At 42.1% G+C, this 19,507-nt stretch overlaps 1 protein-coding gene and 2 pseudogenes across 1 annotated transcript; 2 read left to right on the top strand and 1 right to left on the bottom strand.

Moving 5' to 3' along the window:
- The first annotated feature begins 262 nt into the window (after nucleotides 1-262).
- LOC127756380 (uncharacterized) lies at nucleotides 263-9,216 on the top strand (annotated as a pseudogene).
- Nucleotides 9,217-9,542: 326 nt separating this feature from the next.
- Nucleotides 9,543-10,394, bottom strand: LOC127758172 (uncharacterized; annotated as a pseudogene).
- Nucleotides 10,247-10,603, top strand: LOC127756378 (glycine-rich protein DOT1-like). Its single transcript, XM_052281726.1, has one exon. The coding sequence runs from the start codon at nucleotides 10,247-10,249 to the stop codon at nucleotides 10,601-10,603; it is 357 nt and encodes a 118-aa protein (XP_052137686.1).
- Nucleotides 10,604-19,507: the final 8,904 nt, after the last annotated feature.

Raw genomic sequence — 19,507 nt, 5'->3', positions numbered from 1 at the left:
CTGCGGCAACAACACGTTGCAGGGAAACCGTAGCCCTGCCTCAAAAAAGATGGCGAACACCACCGTCCGATTGTCGATTGGTTTCGGCACCACGGCTTTCCCTGGGGCGAAAGCCTGCCCCTCAACCAACTCCCCAGAGCTGACCAGCTTCGCCAGCTCGACTTCGTCCATAAGAGAAACCCCCAAAAAGGCGGTGTTGTCATCATCGACTCAGCCAGGATCCAGCCCTTTCGCCGAAGCAGGATTTGGCTTGCGAGGGGCCATGGTGAACGGTGCGTTTGCGGTGGCGAAAAAGGAAATTGGGCGAAACGCTTGAGGGGTCGAAAGATGCTGTGGAAGGAAGAGATGGAGGAAGAGAGCGCGTGCGGTAAAACGGCAGGTGTGGCGGTGAAAAGGAAAGAGCGGTGGGAATATATAGCCCACCCAGGCGACCGTTCGCCTACCCACCAGTAATAAAGCACCACGTGTCGCAAGGGTAGGCGAAACGGTAAATTCCCACCGACCGAGCGGCACAGTAAAAAGCCCACGATGGGAAGGCCCAATACTGTTCCGTTCGGCCCGGGAAAAGAGAATATATATAACCACCAATCGCAGGAGGCGAAGCGCGGCAAAATAATACCAGCCGCACAAGTAACAAACTTCAATCGCAGGAATAATGTAGGTTTCGGCAGGAGTATCGGTCGAAAGGGGGCGCCGCATACCATACCACATGGTTTGCACGGTCTCGGCCGAAGCTCCAATCTCACCCTTGCCCGTGAGAGGCTTGTTGGCGGATGGTATGAGGCCCTTCGACTAAAAATCTGCCGAAACCCGTGGCGAAGGCTATGGAGCAAAAACGGCGTGGGGCGAAGAGTCGTACGAGTGCCTTGCCAGGCCAGAAGCGTCTCAGGCGAAGGGTGCAAGGCGAAGACTACCTGCCGAAGGAAGACGACTTCGCCATGGCAAGTTCGTCCCCGCGATGGCCGAGGAAGCCTTTCCGGCCCATCAAGCTAAAGGCTATAGGACCGGCGATCGCCAGACGGCCCATCAGGGGCCCATGAGCCCCTATAACATTATGTACCCCTATAAATGTCCCTTTTGTAAGGGTAATCATGTAAATTCCTCTGTACAACCTAAACCCTAGTAGTAAGAACCTGTAATGGGGCTATAAATAGTCCCCTAGGGCCATGTAATGGGGGGATCCCTAGTGAAATTCAAATTTTAATACACTTCGTTTTTCCAACCACTGTTGAGTTACCACGTCTTTCGACGTATGCAGTTGTCGCTTCGACAACATATAATTATACTAATTGGAAACTTTCTATCTATACCTATACTAATTGGGAACTTTCTACGATATCTCATATTAACAAGAAAGATCTAGCCGTTGTTTAGATATATCGTACCATTGTAACCGTTAATGTAAAATCCAGTCTCTACGCTTAATGTTATGGCCCACGTTAAAGCCCATCCACCTTGCGCTATATGTAACGCACTATATCATATCTCTCGGTAGCGCCTACCCCCATCGATCCCATCTGAAATAGCCAGTCGATTATACGAGCGGAACATAGATGGGAACGACGAGAGCGTAAACCAGGCAGATGCATTCGCCGGCTGGCCATCAACGTTAATCCGATCAAACCCAGAATACTGACAACTTCGTTCCACGCGAGGAGATGGACATCGCCCTTCAATCTTTCTGCTTCAAAATTAGGTAAAAAGTAATGCTAATTTTATTTCCCTAACCGTCTTTATCTGTGTTTAACAAGAAGCGCATGCGTGTATATATGCAGCGCTGCTGCAGGAGCAGGCAGATCCTCAATAAGGAGAGAGAACAATTATGAAGAGAAAGCACATCAGGAGAGGCGATTATATAACTGCTTGCACTGTTTGATTTTATTTTCTGTCGTTACTAATTCATAATACGGATTGCTTGGTTCAAGTGGCCGCACGGTATATTTGCGTACACAAATTCGACCGATGACATGATCTTGCTTCTTGCAGCCAAAATAACAGTGATGCAAATAGAAAAGCTGCTCTTTGAACATCATGTGCCGGTAATTACAAATATATCATTATTTTTCGTACGTATATATTAAATAGATCTGCAGCGGTAACCAATCAGCAAGACAATGGCATCTGCATCAGATTCAACTGAAAGCTAATTACTTTGGTACTTGCAAATTACTTTCCAGTAAACAATGGTACATGCAAATGTTTATCTTTGAGTTACATATTATCGTTTTTAGCCAAGCTAATTACTTTGCTATGTTTCTTAGAGCAAAAGTTTGATGACTATAATTGTTATAGCTATCTTTATCATGCATATCATGCAGATTCATTTAAGGTTAGTTCTTTTTTTTCCACACTTTTTATGATGTACTGCTCCTTTTGTATCATTCCAAAAAGATTGGCTATGCTTCAACCATTTTGCTTGGTTATTTCATTACTAATTTTATTTGTCAGGCAAGATGCGATTTAATCCTAGGACCGACATATATATATATATATATATATATATATATATATATATATATATATATATATATATATACATACATATATATATATATATATATACATACATATATATATATATATACATTATATATATATATATGTATGTATGTATGTATATATATATATATGTATGTATATATGTATATATATATATATGTATGTATATATGCATATATACATACATATATATATATATATTATGTATATATATATATATGTATGTATATATGTATATATATATATATGTATGTATATATGTATATATATATATATATATATATATGTATATATATATATGGTTCACGTTCAATTTTCAAGATATTATTAAATTTAACTAATCTATGTCAAGGGGCAATTTTTAACTATGAGGATCTTATATTCATCGTGTCATCCACAGGTAATTACGATTTTACTTTTCATCAATCTCTGCCCGCAGCAGGAGCTGCTCCATTACTCATAGACAAAGCCAACAACCTACTCTTCACAACGCTGGAGTATGGCATGATGGAGGCCACATCGACCTCCTTTGTCTTGCACATGACGATCAGCAGCGTGCCGGTGTGTGCATATACTGCTCAACTGACGACGTCAATTGGATACACGCAACCTCAGACTCTGTAGGTTCAGACTATTTTCTCCATCCAGATTTTGAGTTAATCTTTTTTTTTCATCTTGGTTGTTTTATTTACATGTTTCTCATCTGAAATGAGATCAGGACTCAACCACACCATCATCACATCTAATAATATAAAATTTAGGTATTGATCCACAAAATAAAACAACTTTGTTGCACCTATGATGCAAATATAAATAAAACTTCATTGCAGTTTCAATTAGATGTCATTATTTACAAACATGCATATATTAAGAAATATCAACTCTCAATTTAAGATTTTGCATGAATTATAAATAACTTAGTATTTTAACTCTCGATTATATTAATTAGTTTTTGTTAATCTGTTCACTATAAGTATAGTTTTAAGTAAAACACAACAGAATATGTTTCAATTGAAATATTCTAGAGCAATAGAATATTACATAAATATCATCCACTCCTTATTTCAGTTTTTTTCGAAAAATTCCAAAATTTGAATTAATAAATATCATACACTCTTTAGTTTCAGTTTTTTCCTAAAAAAATGCTAATTCCAAAATTTGAATGAATAAATATGAAGTTGACTCCTGTTTTATAGTATTTTATTAGTTTAATTCCGAAGTTTGAAATTAATAATTTGTATGCAGTCCTTGATGTGGACCCTTTTTGGTTTAAATAGGTATAATTAGAAAAGTAACATTTAGCATATTAACTTTTTAATATTTATAATAATTATATAATAGCACGTGTGATGCACAGGTTGGCGACCAACATAATCATGTTAACTATGGGTCACATTAGTTATGACTCACTAATATAGTTTTTTTTCTAAATTTTGAGCGTACAAAATAGATATTTAGACAAGTATATCATGATACTTATTATTTTTCAAAATTTGGAAGTATAGATCATATACCCAAAGAACAGTTTATGCTCCAGTACTTTTCATTGATTAATTCTACAGTTTGAATTTACTTGATCAAAAAAAATCTAAAATTACGACACCAGTAAACCTTTCTATTACTAATTTAAATAGATAATCAAAAGGGTGTCTTCTTTAGCAATTCAATAATTACAAAAATCTTGCAGTGCAAGCATTGCCTGCCACACGCGAAGTTCAACGTGGGCTAAGATTTTATTGCTATTATCAAAATTTTTAATTATTCTACGATAATTAAATTACTTGATATTTTTATTATTCTGTATCTATCTATTAAAGAGTTGTGTGGGAAAATCAAGAATATAAATAAGGTAAAGTTGTAGGGGCAATCCTGCTAATTGCCTTTTAGAGAGATATTTTGAAAAACAAATAATCAAAGTTTCGACATCTGATTAAAACCTATATATTTATTTATATTATATTGATAGAGCCCGTGCAACGCACGGGTTGGCGGCTAGTATAGTTAACTTAAGGGAATAGTTGAAAATAGTATAGTTAACTTAAAGGGAATAGTTGAAAATAGTCTACCCAATGCAGTTAAAGGGAGATTTTATTCTGGAATAGTTGAAAATAGTCTACCCAATGCAGTTAAGGGAAAATTTTATTCTGTTTTGTGATAAGAAATTAAATGAGGTGTTTGATTAAAGGAGGATATGGTTGCTTTTAATAATTCTATTGCTACAAATGAGCTGCAAGAGCTTTTAGGTTGGGGGAGAAATTTATATGACAAATAAACACAATTGTGTCCTATCAAAAGTGTTTTGGACAAGATTTTTACAACAAGTATGTACGAACCAGAAATTTACACGGACAAATAAGCAATTGAGCCCTATCAGTAGGTGGGAACAAATGAATCTTTTAACGATCGTCAGTTCCCTATTAACAGGAAGGTTTTAAACAATCTATTCAGGAAAAATGGCCTATGAGATTTCACAATCTATTCAGGAAAAATGGCCTATGAGATTTCAGCTGGGTATTGGATTACTGGCATTTCTTAATACGCTTTCTGAGGAGATGGATGAGGGGTGGGCGTCATTTAAGAAAGGAAAGGAAGGAGTTGAGCAAAAATGGTTGAGATTGACAAAAAGAGCAGAAAAAAGAGAGCTTTTCCCTCAAGAATTGCAGGAGAGGTATGAGATTGAAAAGAAGGTGTAGCTAATTTATAACCAGGAGGAAATCTGTTGCAAAGGAGATATGGGGAAGAATGGTTGCTCAAACTTTTTGATGGGATAGCCAACGGGAGGAAAAGCCACATTTTCTCATTAAAAAAGGGATGAACTAATCACTGATGGGGGTAGATTCAAGAACATGTTTATGATTACTATAAACAGTTGTTTGGTAAAGAGCCTTTAAGAAACATACATCTATCTCAAGGGGTGTGGGGGCATGCTGTAAGGCTTACTAATAGTGATAATGAGAGATTTGTTAGACCTTTTACACTAGAGGAAGTGGATGAAGTGATAAAAGCATGAAGAGTAATACAATCCCTGGTTCAGATGGGTTTCCAGTGGGGTTTTATAAATATCTATGGGGTTAATTTAGACCTTTGATCAAGGAAATGTTAGATACTTACATGTGGGGGTGTTGATACTGTAGAATCAATTATGGGGTTATTTCTCTTTTACCTAAGATTATGGATGCCAATACTATCAAACAATACATACCTATATGTCTACAGGATGTTATTCTTAAGTTTATTACCAAAGCTATTACTTTAAGACTGATTGAGGTGATCAGTGGAGTGGTAAATTGGACTCAGACAACTTTTATTCCAGGAAGGTTTATACTGGATGGGTGTGTGGTGTCACATGAGGTTGTCCATGACATTAACAGAAAGAAGATCCTGGGGTGATTATTAAAATTAATTTTGAAAAGGCATATGATAGAGTTCAATGGGATTTCCTGTATAAGGCGATGCAGAAGAAAAACTTTCACCAGCAGGTTATAAGTTGGATTAAAAAGATCAATGAGGGGGGGGGGTAAGGTGAGCATAAATATAAATGGGGAGATGGGCCCTTTTTAAAAAACTTTCAAGCGGTTGAGACAGTGTAACGTTCGTCACCTATTTTGTTTAACCTAGTGGGGGATGCTCTGTCAGCAATTTTAGAAGAAGCTACCAGAAATGGGGTCTTAGAGGGTTTAGTCCTAGATTTGGTAGGAGGGGGGGTTAATTTACCTTCAATATACTGATGACACCATTATTTTTACTACAACTACCAGAGAAAATATTTTAGCTCTTAAGTTTCTTCTGTTTTGTTTTGAGGAGATGTCTAGAATGAAAATCAATTATCAGAAAAGTGAAGTTTATGCTTTGGGGGTGACAAAAGATGCGGAGGAAGAGATAGCTAATATGCTAAATTGCAAGGTTGGAAGGGTGCCCTTCAGTTATCTTGGCCTACCAATGGGGGTGGAGAAATTGGGGAAAAAAGATTTTATTCCTGTAATGCAAAAGATAGAAAAGAGGCTGGAATCTTGGTATCGTGGTCATCTTTCTTTTGGGGGGAGGGAAATAAGGCTAAACTCTTGCTTATCTAGTATTCCTCTTTATGCCATGAGCTTTTATAAACTTCCTGATGACTTCCATCATAAAATGGACACTATGAGGGGGAGATTCTACTGGCAAGGCTCAGGGGAAAAGAAAAAATATCAGATGATTCGTTGGACAACCCTTAGAGCAGGTACAATAGCAGGCTATAAACCAGCTATAAACATATTTTAAGAGATAAAGGAAGAGAGAAGAGAAGCGGGCTACAGATCTGTAGCCAGGTGCAGCACGGACTCCAAGACGTACTATGTGTATGACAGGTAGGACCAGTTATTAATAGTATAGTAAACAACTATTGTATGAATTGGCTATTGCATTGGCTATAGATGATTTGTAGCTAGTAGTTGGCTATACTATTAAACTTGCTCTTAGCAGACCAAGGGATTTTGGAGGGATGGGTTTTATTGACACAAAAGATATGAACATTTGCTTGCTAAGTAAATGGATTATGAAATTGGAAGGGGGGACTCTTAGTTTTGGAAAGGTTTACATGATTGTGGTGCAGTTCTGGAATGGTTAATTGAGAAAAAGGTGGAGGTGGTAATCAAACCCTTTTCTGGGAGGATGTGTGGCTAAACAAAGTGTCTTTAAAAACCTACTTCCCATCTATGTATTCAGTAAGTTATCAACAAAAGGCAATAGTGAATGAGTTGTGGGATGGGGGGATTGGGATCTATATTTCAGAAGGAACTTGAACAGTCAAGATAGACTAGAGTTGGATAAACTGCAGAGGGAGCTGGAGGGGCTTACTCCAAATGGAGAGAGAGAGACATGGTGATTTGGCCTCATGACTAAAAGAAAATTTTATCCACAAGATCTATGTATAGGATGCTAAAATTTGGAGGGGTGGTGGATCAAGAAATGCAATGTGTGTGGAGGTGCAAGATACCTCTAAAATCAAGCATTTCCTCTATATGGCAGGGAGAAACAAGATTCCATGTACAGAGCAATTGGTTAAAAGAAAATGGAGTGGGGGAGATAAGAATTGCAAACTTTGTCTAGGGGAGGAAAGCACTACACATGTTTTATTTACTTGTCTCATTGCTAAATTTGCTTGGAGTGTAATTGCTATAGTTCTAAATTTGCCTAATGTATCTATCTCTTTCTGGGATTTTATCAAGGTTGTAACCAAGAAAATGGGGTTTCAGGGAGAATGGTGGTTTTTGCAAGAATGACCTAGGGTTTGTGGATTGCTAGAAATGATTGGGGTTTTTAATACTCCCTCCGTTTCGTTTTATTTGACGTTTCCGACATCTTCGTCAAAATTAAGGAAGCTGTGAAATTATATATTTGCCCCTGTGTCTTCTCCTCGTCGGCGCAGGAGAAATCCCCAAAAATCGACCGGCCTCCGACGCGCTGCCGCGGTGGGCGGCCTCCTCTCCGACCTCCGCGCCCGCGTCTCCTAGGTGCGGGCGCGCACGCCGCCGCCCGCCGGGATCCCCTCCCTCTCGTTTTTGCCATCCCATCCCGCCGGGCCTGTTCGACCCCGACGCCTCCTTCCTCGAGCTCTCCCAGGTCGGAAACACCGACCGCCGCGCCAGCCACCGGGGCTCACCCCAAGACGCCGGCGAGGCCCTCCTGCTCCAAGCACCGTGCTCCTGTGCCTTCTCCTCGTCAAGCCGCAACATCAAGCCGCCGCCGCGGAAAGAAAGAGGCAGAAACGCCGGCCGCCGCACCAGCCGCCGGGGCTCACCCCCAAGACGCCGCCGCCACCCGTACTCTCGGAGCTGTCACTGCCACCCCTCCTTGCCAGAGCCGCCGGCAGCACCATTCTCCTGAGCCACCGAAAGGTACTTTTTTTTTTATGCAGAGTTTTCTGTGCTCCGTGGCTTGCTCATTAATGCAATCTTTGTTCTTTTATTCAGTGTATTATGAAGTTCATAGGACTAGTAGTATTTGGTTGCTGTTTGTTCATATGCCTTGCTTGAAAGTTTCTGAGCTTGTATTTTGGACTGTGTTCTTGTGATCAGGAAGGTACAGAATGCGGCAAATTTGAGTTCTCTCTGCTATTTGGAGTTCCCTAAGTCCACCTCCTGTAACAATCCTGAGCATATGAAATCAGAAATGTTACACTTTATGCTCCCTAGCATTGTTTGTTAAAACTTAGACTGTAAATTAAGTCTTCTGACCAAATGCTTGATGTGTGTTGATCACTTATTATCGGTGTCTTTTCTCTACAGGCGGGGGGGGGGGGGGGAGAATCAGTGGGAGAAGAATGATAGAGGAAAAAAGAACATGTGTTCAAGTTTCCTTCATGTGTAATTTATTCCAAGAGTAATTTATTCTTGGATTAGACCTAAGTATTCTAGCTTAACATATTGTGCTACTCTACATTGTACTCCCTGGTACTCAGTGAATGTTGAGCTCAATGACTACCCAATTTTACTCATGTGCTGATCATTTATTCGTTGCCAAAATTGTGCTTCAGATTGCTTTTTGGTAATTGAAATTGCTAATCTGAAACACTATCCAGATTAGCAATTGCTGGTGCTGTTGTTGATATGAACATATCACTGTCTCTTGTTCACTGTCTCTCTTGTTCTGCATGATTCTCCACTGTCTCTTGTTCCATATACTCCTGCTTGCTGTGTGAGCAGGAATTTGGAGCGACTGACTGGGATTCTTGATTCTTGATTCCGGATCGGTGATTACTGATGCTTATTTCTGACCTTGTTATATTTGGAGAAAAAAAAGTTGGATTGTGTAAAAAATCTTAGTTCATGTGCATTCAACATTTAGTATTCCAATTTGCAATTTGTAACTGACAATACAGACAGACTATAGATACAGTATAATTTCTTCCAATTGACATTATTCAGCCATTCATATTGCCATTATTCCAATTGATATTACAGACACAATTCCAAATTGTCATACTTACACAATACAAAATTTTCAAGCTCACAGGATTCTATTGAAAACTACTCCAAATGCTCAAATAGGCATGCTCACATCTCAAATTTCTACCATAAGTTCTCTGTTAGGTGAGGTATCACCATCTGTGTGTTACATTTAGCACCAAGAGTTCCAGATTCCAAGAGTGGCTTCTGGAAATGCACATTCTTGCAGTAACATTGTCCAACGCATTGACAACAGCATCCAGGCTCTCCCAAAAGGCATCGTTGAACGCATTTTCAGTCTCAGGACTTGCTCTGTTCTGAAGGGAGGTTGGGATTATTGTGACTTCATAGCACTGAATTGCAGTTGCAGTTATCCAGGTAACCCAAAATGAACTGCAATCAGAAATCAAGAACATGTTCCTGGGAAAAGAAGAGAAAAAATCGTCTGAAAAAGATTTAGGTGAAGTTGATAATTTGTCGACGAACAACAAACAAAGAACAGAAACCACACCAGGGCACCAGGAGCGTATCTTCTCCTCCTCACCGGTTGCGGGCAAAGACACATCGGATGAGCTCGTGCATGGCGTGCCGCGAGAATCGTTGTAGGAGCTCGCCCTTGGCGCCGGCCTGGTGGACGACACGGATGCACGTGTTGACGGCAGTGCAGACGTGCTGGTTCCCGAGGGCGGTGGCGGCGGGTGCGCGCAGGCAGGCGAGCAGCGACTGCAGCATCCGCATCAGCACGGCCTCCTCGGCGGCGGCCTCGAACCAGCAGCTGGCGACAGGCCCATTCACGCAGCGCGGCGCTCGTGAAGGATGGACCCATGAGCGCCATCACCTCGTGGAGCGCGGCCAGCGACGCCGGCGTCCTCGGAGCGAACTGCGTTGAGGAAGGGCTGCAGCATGGCGGCGGGGAGCACCGCCACGGGCGCGGCGGGAGCGGCGGCGGGGGAAAAGACGAGGCGACGCAGCGCCTTGAGGGAGGAGACGAGCGGGTGGTCCGCCGCGGCGTCGTCGGCTACGGCGCGCGGGTGGCGGAGGCTGCGGCGCATGACGGCCAGCACGGCGCTGGCCTCGGCGGATATCGCGCAGGCGAGGCCGGCATCCCTCGCGGCGGCGGCGGCGGCCGGATTGAGGAATCAGGGCGAGGAGGAGGGCAAAGATGGAAACCAGCAGTATGATTGAACTACAGCGTCAAATAAAATGAATGATTCCGGATTGACCTAGCGACGTCAAATAAAACGAAACGGAGGGAGTAATAAACTGATCAAATCACTTTTGCAGGTCGTGTGTAGGTCTCTGTCTTTGATGCAAAGGTGGAAGGTGCTGCTAAAAGAAAAAGAGTGTACTAGCTTGGATGTCTTTCAATAATGCAGACATTGGAAGTGCTGAAGCCGACTGATAATTTTCCTGATGATATAGGATAGGTTCATGGGACTGAGCCCTGAAATATATGGTCTTTTGTTTGGGTGTTAAAATGTCTGGAAGGGGGCTAGGTTTAGTGGATGTCTACTTTTGTTGAGCTGGTTTGGAAAATTGGAATCCCTGGTCCTTTGTTTCCTTTTGTTTCGTTTTTCTGTAAAAACCAGGGTTATCAATTTCGAAATTGGATTTTATGCTGGGGGATTTTGGTAATTACGAAAATTTTTTGGTTGAAATTATTTGAAATTTTGACTGAATTTGAATAAAATTTGACCAAATTCACAAAAAATTGCAAAAACCAAAAAATTTCGGGCGAGATTTGAGCATGCCGGTGGGGGGCGAAATTACTGAAATTTCAGAAATTACTGTTTTACCATGGTAAGAACTCTGTTTCGTTTGCGCTTTTTCTAAAGCCGGGTAATATATGCCTGTTGTCAACAAAAAAAAAAACATCACGTAGTTAAGTTTGATCATTTCCCAGATGACATAGAAACCTCCAGAGCTAGCTTAACGACCAGGTTTTACCATGCAGAGCTAGCCAACGATTATGCCTTCCTCTTCTCCACGACTTCTCCTGCTTCTTTCGCGAGGGCAGCGAAGGTCATGTTGGCAGTCATCATCCCTGTGTCCAAGCATATGCCGGCTGCGATCTCGTCGAACCGAGCAGCCAGAACAGAATCCGTGGCGATCAGCTTCTCGCATACTATCACGCAGAGGGATGCCAATGCTTCCTGCACTTTTATTTCCTCTGGAGTATATTGCTTGCCGTTTTGCTGATTGGAACAAGATGAGGCGTTGTTGACTCCATTGTTAACTCGTGTAGGCTCACCGTCTGGTAGGGCTTCTATGTCTGCATCTGGCGGCGAGAAATTCCCAGCATTGTTCGGCTGTGTAGCTACTGTTTGTCTCTCTGGTCGTCTCCAGTCACAGCCAAGTAATTCTCTGAGCACCTGAAACATTAACCCCAAGGTATTTCAGCATAAAACTCTTTCGTTTTGTGTTAATTTGACAGGTATCGATCATCACCTTAGGTATTGCAATGGGCATGGAGTTCTTCAGTTTGTCCCAATGTTCATCATCCGTAGTGTGATTGATACAAAGATGCTTCAAGATATCTGCTGCACTTGTCCTGAATGTGTTGTCCTCGACATCTATAACCATCTCAGAAAGGTGATCGACAACACTACTATCATTCAGCTTCAACTTCAGGATGACCGAGGCGTTGCTTTCGCTCTCGAGAGACAGCTTCACCAGCTCTTCGCCTGCACATTTCCTGACGGAGCTGCGTTTGCTGTCATGAACAAAGATGTCTATGAGGATCCTGATGAGACCCTGTATGTTTTCACTGCTCATACCACCAGAAGACTTGTCGAGGGAGAGAACTGTGAGCAGATGTGCAGCTAGCCTCCGCAGCTCTGCATCACAACCGTCGCACTTGAGGATGCTCTCGATGGTGCTGATTGCAGGCTTGCAGCTCGAGATCTGGCGGCGTAGCTTCACGCGGGACTCTTGGAAAAGAACAGAGACAAGCTGGCCAATAAGTTTTATCGACCCCTTTGCCATGACTGAGAGTTCATATCTATGGTCGTCGTGGAGTCGTCGTCGTCGTCGTCCTCCATGGTCGGAGCCGGAGCTGATAGGTGCCATGATCGAGGAGACAAGGCCTCGGGTGTCGCTCATGACCCTGCAGTTGTCCTCGTCGGCGGCGAGCTTCCCGAGGATGCGCTGGCCCTGCACCACCAGATTCTTGTACCTCTCGAGTGACAGATGGGGAGGCTCACGCTCGTAGACCCGCCTGTACATCTCCACGAACTCAACCTCCTCATCAGGGCATGGTGGTGGTCTCAATTGCAGCTTCTCGAGCACCAAATCACGGTCGTATGGCTCGGCGAGACGGTAGTCGTCGTCAAGCAGTGAGGTCACGCAGCGGAGCGCTCGGGGTAGCCGTTCCAGGTGAACGCCACCGGCGATGTATGCCACTATCACCGCAGCGCGCTCCCTCGCCTCCGCGTCGTGCGGGTCTCGTGGCTCCAGCTTCTGCATCAGTTTCAGCATCACGACATGGTGGCGAGAAATGAGCATATGTTTGATCATCCTGTGCTGCTCAACGAGTCGTGGTACAAGCGTAGCTGGACGCTATCTCCCCGACGAGCGTGCTCAGTATCCTGAGCCCGGAGAGGTAGCCATCAGGTGACCTCGACGACTCCACCTGCTCGACGGCGTAGGTGACCATGTTTCTCCCTCGAGCGAACGAGGGGTCCTTCTCGCATCCGATCATGGTGTCCCGCAGGTAGTCCCACACCGACTCCCGCGCGTCCATGTGGTAATATATCGGCATACATCATTCACTATTGCTTCTGCTGCAGATGAATAGCTGACCCTGTAGGTGAAGATGACGCCCTGGAAGATAGCCAACGAGTAGAGGACGTCCAAGGCTGGTGTCATGTTGGTGTCCCCCTCTCCTGCTACCGAGTAGTAGTCCCGACGCCTCACGAGGCGCCATAGCGAGAGCGCCGTCGAGATGTAGATCCCGAACATGTACAGAACCACCAGAGGGCACATTAGGACGGCGATCACCACCACCTGAACTCCCAGCTTTAGATAGTGCAGTAGGATGCATGCGATGTTGAATATGCAGGAACCCCTAGCTGTGTTGCAATCCAGGTAGCTTGAAACGTTCATTAGTGAAACTGATGCCCTCACTGTTGTCTGTAACAAGCCTCTGTAGCCGTCCCAAATACTGCTCAGCTTTTCTTTCATGAAGACATCGAAGACCCTGTAAGAAAAAAAAATATGGAGTATCATCAGGTTTTAATGAACTCAGTAGACAGGAATTGTGAAGGCACAACAATTCTTCTTAATTAATAAGCAAAACTTGTTACAGGATATCAAAAAATGTGTAATCAGCTACGAGACAACGCAAGAACGTGTTTCTGCTATAGGGTACTGCAAAAAACTGATAATTATAGCTGTTGGACACCCGTGGGATTATTTTATTGTATCTGGAAGAATTGGAGAGAGAAACAGCTGTGTAAGTACGGTTCAACCCTTTGATTTTTTTTCTTTTCTTTTTCATTTTTCTTCCTTATCATTTTCTCCCTCTCTCATTCTTTCTCTCTTTCCGTCTCTGCTCTCAACTGCCGCCTTCAACCTCGCCCGCCGCTTCGCCTGTCATCACGGCACTCGCTCGCCGCCGCCGCTCCTCCCCGTGAGCAGTGTGTTCAGCATATCCACCAGCAGCCTCCCCGCCGGCCGCGGCGCCGACCGATAGTCCGCGCCGTCGTCCCGCATCAGCCCCAACAAACACTCCTCGTCGTGCGGCACGTTCCTCGCGTAGCACGGCCACCTCGCCTCCGCGCCGCTTCTGCAGGCCTCGTTCGCACCAGTGTCGGCATCCTCGCCGCCGCCCCCATCGTCCACAGCCCTATGGAAGTAGATGCGGTGGGATTCCTCCTCGAATGCGACGACGGTGACGGCGCCCGCGCGGAGGCCAGCCAGGAGGTCCGAGTAGGCCACCTCCTTGGCTGCATTCTTGGGCAGCGCGAAGCGAGCGGCTAGGAGGAGGACTGCTAGGACGATGGGCGAGGACGCCGCAGGCGGCACGCGTCGAACGGCTCACCGCAACGCGATTGCGGCATCCCCGGGGAGGTCCCGCGGCAAGAGCCGCCGGAGCCACAGGTGCATCCTCCTCGGCTTGCGGAACCCCAACCTGACCTCCTTGTCCTTGTCCACCTCGTCCACCTTGGCACACACCGGTGCCCTCCACTGCAATCGCATTCATTCCCTCCGCGAAGCAACCCGCAGCCATTGCTCGCGGCGAGGCAGCTCGAAGAACCTGGGGGACTCACGAAGCAAACCCGAGTGCGTGGGACGGAGGCAGCGGCAGCGCACACAGGGGACAAGCAAGCCGCCACCACCACCACGGCAGCCATGCCAATCTCTACGGTACACCCACTTTGGATTAATTTGAGCTAAGCGTAAACTGGTCTTTAATGATTGTTTCTCTCTCCTATTTTTCTAAAAATAATAAAATAATTCTGCCGGTGCCCAGCAGCTAATTACCAATTTTTTATGATGTTCTACAGCAAATACACGTTCTTACAATGTCCCCTAGCTAATTACACTTTTTTTTATGTACTATTGCAAATTTTGCCTAATTAATAATGTATGGAAACATCCTTACATCCCTCTTATCCTCCTGTTACTGGATATGTGTTGATGGAGTCGAATTGTCCGACAAACATAGTGTTGACAGCCACAATTGGCACATCCCAAGCAAACTGGATGGTCTGGTCTGCTCATCCAAATGACCAGTTTTTGGGTAGTTAAAGATTACGGTTCCGTCCTAGCTAGTTTTGAAGCTACCGCATGTGATTGTAAACACCCTGAAAATGATAAAATGGTTGTTCTTGGCATTATTGCTTCGTTTTCTTGTAGTCAACAAGAAAATACTCCCTCCGTCCCTAAAAATTTAAGTAATTATTAATTCTTTTCCTATCATTTGATTCACTGTTAAATATACTTTTATATACATATACATATATATATATATATATATATATATATATATATATATATATATATATATATATATATATATATATATATATATATATATATATATATATATAGATACATACACCTAATTAAAAAATAAGTACGGCTTCCGTAAAAATTTTTCGTCCGTATGTCCTAGATTAACCATTCGTCTCCGATATCTTCCTCTACGAAAAAAATCATCCCTATCCGATTTTCCTCACGCACGTACGCGCTAGCTTAGAGATGGGCCCAGCTTTGTGCGTCTCCTCTGCCCAGCGTCGCTGCTGATCTCCTCTCTGGACCGGCTAGGCCATCTGCCCACAGCCCCTAACTGCAAGTTTACAACAGCTCCTCAGCGGGTCTCCACCTGAGCCAAATGGGTCTGCTGTCCTTAGCCACCACATAGCATATGATATGACGTGAAGTTATATTCTCTTGGTGATTTAAAAATAAAATTCTTCTCTACTATATTTATATTTTCTCATAATTTAATATAAATCTTTTCTCCCAATATCTTATACCTTATAGAAATTGGCTCTTCTCCGAGTATAGTCTCAATCCTCCCTATTTATCAAGGTTGACTTCAAATCCTCTTATTCGTTTGTAGTCATCAGGCAATTGGATCCAGTGGATATAATGTTTTATAGCTGCCATATCCAACCATCTGGCGTTGGTGAGCCACGAGAGGTGAGTAATGACATAGTGAGCGGCTCAGCGAAGTGGTATGAGCAGCTAGCCAAGGCGATGCTACATTGTTTTTTTTTTCTTTTATATGTCTTTTCTATGCTCCACTTTTACCTTTTAATTTGTTTTTAATTCACTGGAATTGATGGGGAGGATTGGCTTTGGCATCGTATGGTCACGGGACTATCTTTTGAAGGTTGAGGATGACAATCGGTTGTGTGAGCTGGACGAAGAGAGGCAGGTTGAGTGAAAAGAGGTAGCGGACTAAGCTAGGGCTGAAAAAGAATGAGTAACCGTTACAACGCACGGGCATTTTTCTAGTATATATATGTATATATATATATATGGAAAAGCATATGTGAACCGAGGTCCATGTGCTCCATAAATCTAGGCCGTCCAGCTGTTCCAAGATGCAAACGTTCCAAAGACAGTTTACTCGTTAATTGCTCGAGCAGCCTGTTACGGTGCAAATGTACGGTGCAATTTTTTTTTTGTCCACTTTACTTTCTACCATAAAGTCCTGACAAACATAGCTGTGTTGTCTTGTCACTTATTCATGGCTACTCATGTTTTTGACCAACCAAAACAGAGCATTAGACTACTTCCTCCCTGATATAAAGACATGGCCTGCTCAGTAATGTGTGATTGGGGTTGAGATTAGTGTTTGTTTGGTCGAATTATATCACTCTGGTAATTACAATAGCATGGATGATTTGGTTGGCGAGAAAGAGGTATACGGGCTGCACAAGTTGATTGGCTATTAATGGATACTAAAAGTGAACAACCATCAATAAGTTACCAAAATCTGGGTACTTTAGTTGATGGACTCATATGCTATTTTATCTCATAGACATTATTTTCTCTTTAGATTATTAGAAAAAAGATTTTGTGATGCAGCATAATCTGTAGAAATATTAGTCACGTAATTTTTATTTCAATAAATCAGAAGTGATATATATAGTAATATCCTTTTTTGATATCACTTCGAAAAATAACATTCTCGAAATGTCATTTTGGCAAATATTTTATTTGGGGGGTGAGTCGATATTCATCTTGATATATTTTTTTATACATAGATTATAACAAAATGATATTTTAGGATGTAACATATATTTTCTATATAGACTATAACAAAGCGATATATCATTTTTGGACATAACTTTGCAAACTAACATTTTTGGAATGTCATTTTCTCAAATATCATATTTTGGCGGTGAGTCAACATTCATCTTGATATATTTTCTATGTAGACTATGACAAAACAATATTTTAGAATGTAACATATAGTATATGTATAAAATATCAGACATGCGTTTTTTTTAAAAAAAATTAATAAGTGCCAAGTGATATAACCCATTTATATAGCCGATAGACACGGTGACTAACTGTTAAAAACTAAAAGTACTTTACGACATGCCCAAACAAAATAAGTCGTTAGCGATTAATTGAAGTATTAATTATTATAAATTTGAAAAATAAATTTATTTGATTTATAAAAACCTTCTATATAAAAAATATTTTGTATCGTCTTAGTAGTTCGAGAAACATGCTAACGTTAAACTAGAGATTTTTTTTCAACCAAGGTTGTGTTTAGTTCAGCGTAAAGTTTGGATTTTGGTTGAAATTGGAGATGATGTGACTGAAAAGTTGTGTGTGTATGACGGGTTCATGTGATGGAAAATGACTGAAGTTTGAATCCAAACTTTGAATCTATACACAGCCCAAAACCCATTTAAAAACTCGGCCTTACTGACATACTACTAATGTGTGACGTCGGCTTGGCATAAAAAAATTGATAAGAGAGATGCTCCTGTAGAGAGACTTTGGTGTCTGGATGTGACAGTTGTACTTGGACTCAAGGAGGGCAAAGCTTTCTACAAGACATTTTGTACCAAGCGAACGAGTAATGAAACGGAGTAGGTGCATCTCAGCTGCATTAGGAGCAAAATGGACCAGAGCATTCCTGTACATTACATACACGTGTCAGTCATATGAGTGTGGAGCATATGAACCGTGGTTCATATTGACCCTATATAGGACGTGGATAATATGAACCACGGTTCATATGCTCCTTGCTCATCAGTGTGCCACGTGTATGTATTTTATCAGGATGGATCACGTCCATTATGTTCTAATGGGATGCAACATGTACCTATCCCGTTCCTCTCCTATATAGAGACTGCATGTTGGTTGTTTCCTTGGTCCACCTGCGAGTACACCTGCGACATAACACCAAATTAATGTCTCGGCACTGGTCAAGCTACATATAACATGCATGTCTATCTGAATATTTTATACGTACCCTATAAGAACATCTTTTTCCCAGGCAAGCCGTCGTCAGATGTATGTGCTCTGCAATGGTTACATGCATCCTCCATTTCATATTATTAAATCATTTGTAAGTCAAACATTTTGATATTTTGATAAGTTTATAAAAAAATATAGCAACATTTATATTACTAAATTAGTGAGCTATTCAAATTTATGATACTAGGATACATCCCATTCAATCTTAAATTATTAATTATATTTTGGGACGGATAGAGTATTTAACATGGGTACTTACATCTTTGCTGTACGACAGGAGCACGTGCAACAATTTTATTTTCCAAGAGCATGCAATATTAATCCATCCCGTATATAGTATCAAACTAGGTCGAAGGTAAAATGAACTATATATAATTTATTCTTATAAAAAAAATATCAATTCTATCGTGCGCATGGGGATGGTCCGTGGTCACACGAGCCACGCAACGATGCGATTTTTGAATTTATAAATTTTAAAATAGGTCATACGAGGTCAAATATTTTATCAAAATTATGCATTTCAATGAAATCCGTAATTTTGGTGGTTGACAACTGATTACTTAATATTGTTCAGAGCTCCAAATATTTGTTATAAATCTTGGATCAATTTTTAGAAAATCTCTTTGAACTACGTTTCAAACTCTTCAATAAATCTTGACGAGATCTATAAAATATTTTATAGGGAATCTTGTTGTTAATTATATTAAGAGTGTCAAATAAATGGGCGTTGCTACCGTCCCAAAGCTCCTGACTTAGGGCCTGTTAGATACAGCTCCAACTCCTAAATATAACTCCAGGAGTTGAGTCTGGAGTGAAATTGTGGAGCTGTTTAAACCCAGCTCCACAACTGTAGTACATTTTGTGAGAGGGCTCCACCCAACTCCACTCCCAATTTTGGTGGAGTTGAAACTGTTTGGCTGAGCTCCAGCTCCAGGAGGGGTGGAGCTGGAGTTGGGTGGAGCTGGAGTTGGAGCTGTGTCAAACAGGCCCTTAATAGGTTGTGTTCTTCGTCTATTTTCCTAACCCACCTCTCTCGTCTTCCGCGCGCACACTTTTCAAACTGCTAAACGGTGTAATTTATACAAAAACTTTCTATATGAAAGTTGTTTAAAAAAATCATATTAATCTATTTT

This window comes from Oryza glaberrima, chromosome 12, assembly GCF_000147395.1.
Source record: "Oryza glaberrima chromosome 12, OglaRS2, whole genome shotgun sequence".
NCBI lineage: Eukaryota > Viridiplantae > Streptophyta > Magnoliopsida > Poales > Poaceae > Oryza > Oryza glaberrima.
Note: the sequence above shows the minus strand (reverse complement) of the source record. Positions and strands in the feature narration are given on the sequence as shown.

Coding starts and splice junctions, on each gene's coding strand:
- LOC127756378 (XM_052281726.1), top strand. CDS start 10,247: ATGAGCGCCATCACCTCGTGGAGCGCGGCCAGCGACGCCGGCGTCCTC.